At 42.4% G+C, this 11,127-nt stretch overlaps 1 protein-coding gene across 1 annotated transcript; it reads left to right on the top strand.

Annotated features, from left to right (window-relative positions):
• Positions 1-7,750: 7,750 nt before the first annotated feature.
• Positions 7,751-8,590, top strand: LOC138071921 (melanoma-associated antigen B4-like). Its single transcript, XM_068963294.1, has one exon. It carries the CDS (start codon positions 7,751-7,753, stop codon positions 8,588-8,590), a length of 840 nt encoding a protein of 279 aa, XP_068819395.1.
• Positions 8,591-11,127: the final 2,537 nt, after the last annotated feature.

Genomic DNA, 11,127 nt, shown 5'->3' with positions numbered 1-11,127 from the left:
AGAACAAATCTTTGAGATATTTCAGGGGCCCTCCGAAATAACATATACCTCAAAGCTACTTCTAAGTCAAAAAGACATGTAGAATTTGATTTGGAGGAAGCTTGTCAAAAATATCAAAGAGGCTTTAAAACATTTAGTCACATAGATCACTGGGAAAAAATGCTTAGTTATCCATTTAACCAAAATAACCATTAAAGACTTCATAGGCAAATATAGGTTATATGGTTCTGAATAAAATTTAGCTCTTTTAACATCCAGAGGACTAGGTTTACTTAAGCAATCATGTTCTGATAAAGATAAAACAAGATACTATTATATATATATATATGGTCAGATTCCTTCAAGGTAAAGAAAAACTTTCGTAATTTCTTCTTACCAAGAACAAACCCATAGAAAAAAGACAGTTTGTCCTTTGAACAGAGATAAAACCAAATTCCAATTTTATACCAGGTTACTTTTGATACTTAAACTCATTTACTTAATTAAATTGATTCCAATTTTTTTTATTCCTGACCACACATAAAATTCCTTTCCAAAGATGTAGTTTTTCACAAAACTTACAATTTTCTATGTCCATTTTAGTTTGTGCCTTTGTTTTCTTTCCCATTTGGGAATAATCAGCCTTACAAAAAACTACTTTCTTTTTCCTTAACAAAAACATCTCCATACCATATAACTTTTATTACCACCATACACATTCTATTTCTATTATATTCAGTAGCTTTAACCACATATTAAACTTCTTAATCCTTTTAATTTTAATTTTTTAGTGAAAATAAAAAAGTAAACAATTCTTCATTGTATTAATACTTTGTGGCTCGGCAAGCTTAAAAATACACTTTATAATTTCTAGAAATAGAATAATCTTTCAATAAAGCATAAGGTACACTTATTAATAAACCAAAACATACTTAGTCTCTTGTAGTAAGAGGTGAAATATATGCAAACTTAGACTTGTTCAACAATGAATGTTTTAGTATTTTATCTTATTTGGGAATGACTAAACAGTCAACAAATTTTCATCACTTAATTTAACTTAGCAAAACTCTAAGAGTATAAATTACCAAAGAGATTTAGGAAACAATTTGAGTAGACATATCACAAAACGATTATTTTTTAAAAGTTCACCTAAAAACTTCTATCTCATTTATATCTATTTAATTCTTTTGTCCTTCGTAATCATACTTAGATTACTCATGAAAACTTCATTAAATCATTTAGTCATTATCTTAAGACCTTTTGACTCTTTTTTGTTTGTTTGTTCCGGGCAAATGTTGCAACAGAGACATTAGTTCATTTGACTAGTAAACCCAGTAGAACAAAAGTTGGTTATCCATATTTTGTTTTATGCTAACTCTGAAGATATACCCATATTAATCCAGTAAGCTTAAATTTAGCTTTTATTTACTGAAGATTTTCTAGCTCATGTGAACTCGAAAAATATCTGGGTTGGTGTTTATTAAACTTTTAAGAATTTTTATATAAGCACTAATTTTTTTAAGACAATTAAATAGAGCTTTTTTTACAAATATGATTTTGGCAACATAATCTGGAAGTAGAAAGATACCATATTTATAGTGTATACGTATAGACATACACTACTAAAAATTCCAACATATGGAGATTGAACAACACACTTCTGAATAACCAACAAATCACAGAAGAAATCAAAAAAGAAATCAAAATATGCATAGAAACTAATGAAAATGAAAACACAACAACCCAAAACCTGTGGGACACTATAAAAGCAGTGCTAAGAGGAAAGTTCATAGCAATACAGGCATACCTCAAGAAACAAGAAAAAAGTCAAATAAATAACCTAACTCTACAACTAAAGCAACTAGAAAAGGAAGAATTGGAGAACCCCAGAGTTAGTAGAAGGAAAGAAATCTTAAAAATTAGGGCAGAAATAAATGCTAAAGAAACAAAAGAGACCATAGCAAAAATCAACAAGGCCAAAAGCTGGTTCTTTGAAAGGATAAATAAAATTGACAGACCACTAGCCAGACTCATCAAGAAGCAAAGAGAGAAAAATCAAATCAATAAAATTAGAAATGAAAATGGAGAGATCACAACAGACAACACAGAAATACAAAAGATCATAAGAGACTACTATCAGCAGTTGTATGCCAATAAAATGGACAATGTGGAAGAAATGGACAAATTCTTAGAAAAGTACAATTTTCCAAAACTGAACCAGGAAGAAATAGAAAATCTTAACAGACCCATCACCAGCATGGAAATTGAAACTGTAATCAGAAATCTTCCAGCAAACAAAAGCCCAGGTCCAGACGGCTTCACAGCTGAATTCTACCAAAAATTTCGAGAAGAGCTAACACCTATCCTACTCAAACTCTTCCAGAAAATTGCAGAGGAAGGTAAACTTCCAAACTCATTCTATGAGGCCACCATCACCCTAATACCAAAACCTGACAAAGATGTCACAAAAAAAGAAAACTACAGGCCAATATCACTGATGAACATAGATGCAAAAATCCTCAACAAAATTCTAGCAATCAGAATCCAACAACATATTAAAAAGATCATACACCATGACCAAGTGGGCTTTATCCCAGGGATGCAAGGATTCTTCAATATCCGCAAATCAATCAATGTAATTCACCACATTAACAAATTGAAAAATAAAAACCACATGATTATCTCAATAGATGCAGAGAAGGCCTTTGACAAAATTCAACATCCATTTATGATAAAAACTCTCCAGAAAGCAGGAATAGAAGGAACATACCTCAACATAATAAAAGCTATATATGACAAACCCACAGCAAACATTATCCTTAATGGTGAAAAATTGAAAGCATTTCCCCTAAAGTCAGGAACAAGACAAGGGTGTCCACTTTCACCGCTACTATTCAACATAGTTCTGGAAGTTTTGGCCACAGCAATCAGAGCAGAAAAAGAAATAAAAGGAATCCAAATTGGAAAAGAAGAAGTAAAACTCTCACTGTTTGCAGATGACATGATCCTCTACATGGAAAACCCTAAAGACTCCACCAGAAAATTACTAGAGCTCATCAATGAATATAGTAAAGTTGCAGGATATAAAATCAACACACAGAAATCCCTTGCATTCCTATACACTAATAATGAGAAAGTAGAAAAAGAAATTAAGGAAACAATTCCATTCACCATTGCAACAAAAAGAATAAAATACTTAGGAATATATCTACCCAAAGAAACTAAAGACCTATATATAGAAAACTATAAAACACTGATGAAAGAAATCAAAGAGGACACTAATAGATGGAGAAATATACCATGTTCATGGATTGGAAGAATCAATATAGTGAAAATGAGTATACTACCCAAAGCAATTTACAAATTCAACTCAATCCCTATCAAGCTACCAGCCATATTTTTCACAGAACTAGAACAAATAATTTCAAGATTTGTATGGAAATACAAAAAACCTCGAATAGCCAAAGCAATCTTGAGAAAGAAGAATGGAACTGGAGGAATCAACTTGCCTGACTTCAGGCTCTACTACAAAGCCACAGTCATCAAAACAGTATGGTACTGGCACAAAGACAGACATATAGATCAATGGAACAAAATAGAAAGCCCAGAGATAAATCCACACACATATGGACACCTTATCTTTGACAAAGGAGGCAAGAATATACAATGGAGTAAAGACAATCTCTTTAACAAGTGGTGCTGGGAAAACTGGTCAACCACTTGTAAAAGAATGAAACTAGATCACTTTCTAACACCGCACACAAAAATAAACTCAAAATGGATTAAAGATCTAAATGTAAGACCAGAAACTATAAAACTCCTAGAGGAGAATATAGGCAAAACACTCTCTGACATAAATCACAGCAGGATCCTCTATGATCCACCTCCCAGAATTCTGGAAATAAAAGCAAAAATAAACAAATGGGATCTAATTAAAATTAAAAGCTTCTGCACAACAAAGGAAAATATACGCAAGGTGAAAAGACAGCCTTCTGAATGGGAGAAAATAATAGCAAATGAAGCAACTGACAAACAACTAATCTCAAAAATATACAAGCAACTTATGCAGCTCAATTCCAGAAAAATAAACGACCCAATCAAAAAATGGGCCAAAGAACTAAATAGACATTTCTCCAAAGAAGACATACGGATGGCTAACAAACACATGAAAAGATGCTCAACATCACTCATTATCAGAGAAATGCAAATCAAAACCACAATGAGGTACCACTTCACACCAGTCAGAATGGCTGCGATCCAAAAATCTGCAAGCAATAAATGCTGGAGAGGGTGTGGAGAAAAGGGAACCCTCCTACACTGTTGGTGGGAATGCAAACTAGTACAGCCGCTATGGAGAACAGTGTGGAGATTCCTTAAAAAATTGCAAATAGAACTACCTTATGACCCAGCAATCCCACTGCTGGGTATACACACCGAGGAAACCAGAATTGAAAGAGACACATGTACCCCAATGTTCATCGCAGCACTGTTTATAATAGCCAGGACATGGAAACAACCTAGATGTCCATCAGCAGATGAATGGATAAGAAAGCTTTGGTACATGTACACAATGGAGTATTACTCAGCCGTTAAAAAGAATTCATTTGAATCAGTTCTGATGAGATGGATGAAACTGGAGCCGATTATACAGAGTGAAGTAAGCCAGAAAGAAAAACACCAATACAGTATACTAACACATATATATGGAATTTAGAAAGATGGCAATGACGACCCTGTATGCAAGACAGGAAAAAAGACACAGCTGTGTATAACGGACTTTTGGACTCAGAGAGAGAGGGAGAGGGTGGGATGATTTGGGAGAATGGCATTCTATCATGTATACTATCATGTAAGAATTGAATCGCCAGTCTATGTCTGACGCAGGATACAGCGTGCTTGGGGCTGGTGCATGGGGATGACCCAGAGAGATGTTATGGGGAGGGAGGTGGGAGGGGGTTTCATGTTTGGGAACACATGTAAGAATTAAAGATTTTAAAATTTAATAAAAAAAAAAAAGAATACGAAAAAAATAAAAAAATAAAAAAAAAATAAAGTTAATAAACTATAAAAAAAAAAAAAAAAAAAAGAACAATGAAAACCAAAAGTCCTTATACAAGGAATAAGGACAACTAGCAGCAAAAGCAAGAACACAAAAGAAATAATCCCTGAGGAACAATAAGTCTCCACTGAACTTGACCTTATGAGTGCCCAGGTTGGGGAGTACTCTGAGGCTGACACAGGTGTGTCGGCCACAGAGGAAACAGACAACAGGATCAGCTGGAAAAGGCTTTAAACTGGAGTGGTTGGTTCTTCCACTGGGCCATGGGACCATGAGCCTCTACTGCTTCACTGAAGGAACCTGAGGCAGCATCTCAGAGCCCCATCCCAGGATCATGGGGCACCAAAGTTTGGGGTGGACATGGCAGTATGGCCCAGAGGTCATGCAATAACCAGCACAAGCTTTGTTAGTGGATGACAACTGGCCCTTGTAAATGGTCAGCTTAAGAGACTGTCACACATGGAAAAAAGAGGAAAGCTTGTATCACCATAATTGTACAAAAGGACAGAAATTCATCTCAGAACTTTCGAGCAATGCCCCTGCACTCGGCTAAGAGCCGACAGTGAGAACCATCAGGCTAAGGAGCCCCTTCACTTTCTCTGCTGGGATTGTGTGGAGCATGGTTGGGGACAGGGGTGGTTTTATACCAGAAAGGGAAGGGTTTCCAGGCTCCACCTGCAGTCAACATGAAGATCCTGAGTGAGATGTGAGGGATTCCACACCACAGAAGGCATTCTCCCATCCTTCCCTCTCACTTACCTTACCTGCAGCAGCCATTTCCAGGAAGCCTTAGGCAGAAGCAATCAGATGAGATGCCAGTGTGCTTCTCACCAGGAGTCTGGGGATTTGACATCTTCCAGGCGAGGCCTTGGCTCTCAAGTCAGCAGACAGCACATAAGGCAGCATTACGGTCAGGGGAAGACAGGGATAGTGGACAGAGAACATCACTCAGCACACAAGAAGGAGCCCCAGAGTGCCCTCACTGTCTGTCTCAGCAGCTCCAGGAAGGCTGTCAGGCTCAGGCTCCCAAATTCTTCCTGCTTGGTTTACTGAGAGAAGTGAGAGGCAAGGAGTGAGGCCAGTTGACTGAGATCAGCAGAGACATCCGAGAACCCACTATGAGTCAAAGAAGGGACCACATCCCCCCTCTTGCCGGAAACTCCCCCAGAACCCCGCCCACCCAGGCTGTGCCCCTGCTGTCCTCCTGGAGCCCAGAAGCACGATAGGAAGTGACGGCCCCCTATCCACGATGGGGTCTGATGCCATCTTTGAGAGGACTGCTATCTTTGAGAGCTGCTGTAGCTGTGCCCAGAGGGAGGAGTCCGAGGTCTCATCAGGGGTCCAAGTCGGAGGTGACATGAGCTACAAGTGCACTGGATAGTTACAAAGATACGCCCTGGCACTCCCAACACATTTTTCCATCCGAAAAGTGGGGACTTCACAGTCCCCTGGCAACCCGCACCTGCTCTAGGCCTGTAGGCTCGGGCCTGGCTTTTAGGTGCAATGTCCATCGTCTACGAACGCAGGTTCTCGGGACATAACCTGGGTCCAGGGGTGGTGGATCTGGGTGCGGGGTTGGTGGACCCTGGCTCTGTTCGGTGGGAGGGAAGTCCGGGATTCTGTGGAGTGAAGGAGGGACCCATGGGGTGACTGAGTGTCTCAACACACCAGATTGGCGGCCACCCCTAAGCCCTCACCCAGCATGACTTGGCCGGAGAGCAACCAGTCAGCATCTGGGCAGTTCTAAAGGCTGAGGGGCTCCCTGACTACGATTGCCAACACAGGACACTCGGGGAAGAAGGGACCTCGTTCCTAAGGGCTGGCAGCTGGTCAGCAGAGGGAGGATGTCAGGGCTCGGGAGGATTCAGGGTAATGACCATCCTCCCCATCACAAGGCCGACTCAGGACCCTCCCCTGTAGCCAGCACTTCCTCCCAGCCAAACATGGGGATGGTTTGGTGGTCTGTCTGGGGAGGTTGCAGCTTGGTTGTGAAGGGGCAGCCTGGAGACAGCAAAAGGGCGGGTCCCGGCTCCCTCCATTGGGGGCCTGAACATTCCCTCCTCTCATTGTCTGAGGTGACAGGGAAGGTGGCACCGTCAACTTCAAAGCAAGAGAGGGAACAAGGTGGGTGGCTTTGGGGGTGGGGGGGGATAAGAGGGAGTCTTGCCCCAGTTTTCATCATGACTCTGAAATGTGAACTGAAAGGACCTGCCTCCCCAGCCAGCCCCGACAGGGCTCCCTCTAACGCCCAGGCAGGGCTGTCTGGCTGCTCCCCAGCAATCACTCTCACTTCTTACTCAGCAGTCTCAAGGGAGGGGCTCACCAGGAGAACACGAGACTTGTGGGTCCTAGAGCACTGGCCTCAAGGACCCCTCAGAGGCGGCTTGGGTTCAAGCCAGGGAGGAATCTCCTCACTGAAGTTGCTCACAACATCTGCTTGTCCTTCCTCTAGGGGCCCTCCTGGCCTGCCACCCTGCCCGTATGTGCCTGTGATCCATAACCAGTGTCACCATGCCTCGGAGGCACAAGAACAAGTACTATGTCCGTGTGAAATTCCACCAGGTCCAGGGGGACACTTAGAGACCCCAGGAGGCCCAGACCACTGCTGCTGCAGCCCCCAAAGAGGAGCGCCCCTCCTCCTCTTCGTCTGTCCCTCAGGCTTCTCCCCTGAGCTCCCCTGCTACTGGGGATCACTAGGAGCTTCTGGGAGCCATGGCCCCTAGCTCTCCTGATGCAGGGCCTTCCTGTGCAGGATCTGATGAAGGTGCCCAGGGCCCAGGGGAGGAAAGTGCAGGTGCCTCCCAGGCAGCCCCTGCCACTGAGAGCCCTCGCAAAGATCCTCTGACCAGGAAGGCCAGCATGCTGGTGGAGTTCCTGCTGGAGAAGGACACCAAGAAGGAGCCAATCTCGCAGCACACCCTGCTGAAGGTCGTTGGCAGGAAGTATAGGCAGCACTTCCTTGAGATCCTCAGGAGAGCCTCTAAGCACATGGAGCTGGTCTTTGGCCTGAAGCTGACGGTAGTCGGCCGTAGCATGATCATCTACGCTCTCATCTACAAGCTCAACCTCGGCGGCGATGAAGGTCTGAGTGAGGGGGGTGGTCTGCCCAAGTCCGGTTTCCTCATGGTGCTCCTGGGCATTATCTTCAGGAAGAGTAACCACGCCCCCGGGGAGGATGTCTGGGAATTCCTCAGTGTGTTGGGGGTCTATACTGGGAGGAGTCACTGGATCTTTGGGGAGCCCAGAAGGCTCCTCACCAAAGATCTGGTGCAGAAGAAGTACCTGAAGTATCGACAGGTGCCCAATAGCGATCCTCTGCACTACGAGTTCCTGTGGGGCCTGAGAGCTTGTGTTGAGACCAGTAAGATGAAAGTGTTGGAGGTGCTGGCCAAGATCCACGATACTGTCCCGACTTCCTTCCCAGACCTCTATGACGAGGCTCTGAGAGATCAGGCGGAGAGAGCAGGGCTGAGAGGCACGGCCAGGGCTCCAACAATGGCTGAAGCCAGTGCCCCTTCCAGGGCCAAGTCCTACAGCTCCTCCCACATCTAGGGAGGGAGGCCCTGACACTTTCTACCCTTTTGTGTTGGAACAGAGCTGTCAAGCTCCTAAACAGTAGAGAGTAGTAGGGTGGTGGGAACAAAACTTGTATGTTCTTTATAGTTTTATGGAGTAAGGGAGTTTAGGTACAACTCATTTTTAAAAATATATATCTTTTTTCCTTTATCCATAGGAGAAATATCTAGTGAAAGTTGATTTAAAGTAGATTAAGGAGATGAGGGAGGAGTTTAGTATTTTCAAATGTTAATTACTTTTCATAAAGTTTATTGTGCCTCAGAATACAAATGTATTAATCATATAAATCACATTGTTTGCTGTTTTAAAGTTTTGAAAGCCACAGGTTGGGTATATGTAAAACACACTGAACATACTGAATATGTTGTTCACCATCTACACAAGGTGAGATGACAATGGAATAGAATTTTCTCAAAGAGTAGTGAAGCTCCTAGATAGTGCAGGTTAGTAGGGGTCGAGCAAACCAAGTTTAGATCTCTATTTTCTTCCTGATTTAAACTAGTAACTTCTGCATACTATTTATTTCATTTTTCTTGAATATTTTTACTTCTAACAGATTCTTTTTCTTCAGAATATTGACTTGTAATGATATTCCAGTTTTCTTTATTGCTGTTTTAGCATTTTTAAAGTTACAGTTTTGGTAGATGTAAAAGAAATTCATGAACCATCTGTATGTCTTTATGGTCTGGAAGTAGGTAATATGTTGCTGAAAGAGAGTTTCATGGCAATGTGAAACGTGACCACAGATAATATTGAGAAGCCAAAAAACAAGCAAATATAAAGGAAAAAGCTTTTAATTTGTAGTTTGCCTTATTTCCTCTAACCCTTTTTTTTTGTAAAATATAATATCTCTTGCCTTAATTTAGCTCATTTAAGAGTATTTATTTCTTTTGTCCCAGTGCACTGCGTAGTCTCTGCTATCTACTGGATAAAAAAACCTCAGATAGGAAGATGGTATTTTGGAGATGCATAATAATCATAACTTGCATTAAAATAAAGACCAGTGTTTCTTAATCAGCATGACTCTGCTTTATATGTAGTACATGCATTCCAGCATTCATGCAGGACAGGATTTAGCAGACTCCACTTATAGATGGACAACTTGCAATTGTCTCAAGTTCACAAGACTGGTAAAGTGACCTATATCAGACAAGTCCCCTGATGTGCACTAGTTCAGAGTCCTTCCCTTTCTTTGCAAGAGCAAGAACTGAGGAAACCTCTTTTCACCAGTGACATATTTGGTACCGTGACTAGGATTGCTGCCACGGTGAACTCCAGTGGTCTTGCCCAAACTGCTGGCTGGAGACCCCTGACTTTCACTCTCTCTCTCCCATGAAAACTTGCTTGCTGTCACTCTCTGCTTTGTTCTGTTCCATGACCCACAGGGCAAGATCTGGGTCAGCTCACTGTGTCATGGCTCCCCTCAATTAAGAGCTGCAAGGAGGACGCCCAGGCTGTGCATCCCCAAAGAACGCTTGGGTGGCAGTTGACACTGTCCTTAGGCCTGGTAGACACAGAATTTCCAATGGTGAAGGCTCCCACTGAGGCCAAGACTTTTCTCCTCTCATCTTTGTCATTTCCTCTATGGCTCTATCCACTCTGATGTGAGAAGTTTAACCGAGAAGACTGCATGATGTTCAAATTAAGACCGAATAAATAATCAGGGACTTGATTGGGTGAGTTTCTTCTCTGTAAGTCCTCGAGTCCAATTCCCTCCCTAAACATTCTTAATCCGAGTGTGTTTCCAGGACCAGAACGGCATTAGGGGCCAAAACTGGGGGACTCTGCATCCTTCTCTAGATTTTTGGCCTACCTCACCACTCCCTGACCTTACACTGTGGAAGATTCCCTCCCTTCTTGGGGGTCTCAAGCAGATTTTATCAATCCCAGGGCAGAGGCAGTAAGCGAGCACCTTTCTCAGCAGGCTTAGGACTCTCTGCCTAGGAGACAGTCCACTTCTCCCAAGATCCACAATCAGGAACTTCAACCTCCCCCACTTCATAGCTCTACACCTTCCCTTATATCCTTGATTTCTCTTCTATCCTGCTCTCCAGACTTCTCAGACTGTCCTTGATCCTTGAGCCTCCTTGTTGGTTAGGTGTTGCTTCTTTCATTCTTAATGTGGTTAGTCGCTAAGTCATGTCCAACCCTTTGTGGCCCCTTGGACTGAAGCCCACCTGGATCCTCTGTCCACAGGATTTCCCAGGCAACAATATTTGAGTGGATTACCATTTCCTTCTTTAGTGTGCCTTCCCAATCCTGTGATTGAACCCACATCTCCTGCATTGCGGGTGGATTCTTAGCAAGGAGCCACTTCAGGAGTCCAAAGAGGAGCCCTCTCCAAGATCACAACGAGAATACCGTGAGGGGAACTTTTGCCCAGTATTGTTGTCACTGCCTTGTGGTACTCCAGTCCTACCTTTCAGCTCTGTGTCTTTTTCTTTTACTTCAGTGATAATGGTAAACTCTTTAGTTGGCTCAGAACCTAGGTCTCATCCCTCCCGCTCTGAAGA

The sequence above is a fragment of the Capricornis sumatraensis genome, chromosome X, assembly GCF_032405125.1.
Source record: "Capricornis sumatraensis isolate serow.1 chromosome X, serow.2, whole genome shotgun sequence".
NCBI classification, from domain to species: Eukaryota; Metazoa; Chordata; class Mammalia; order Artiodactyla; family Bovidae; genus Capricornis; species Capricornis sumatraensis.
Note: the sequence above shows the minus strand (reverse complement) of the source record. Positions and strands in the feature narration are given on the sequence as shown.

What these genes read in the sequence shown, in the direction of transcription:
- LOC138071921 (XM_068963294.1), top strand. Translation starts at nt 7,751, where the DNA reads ATGGCCCCTAGCTCTCCTGATGCAGGGCCTTCCTGTGCAGGATCTGAT.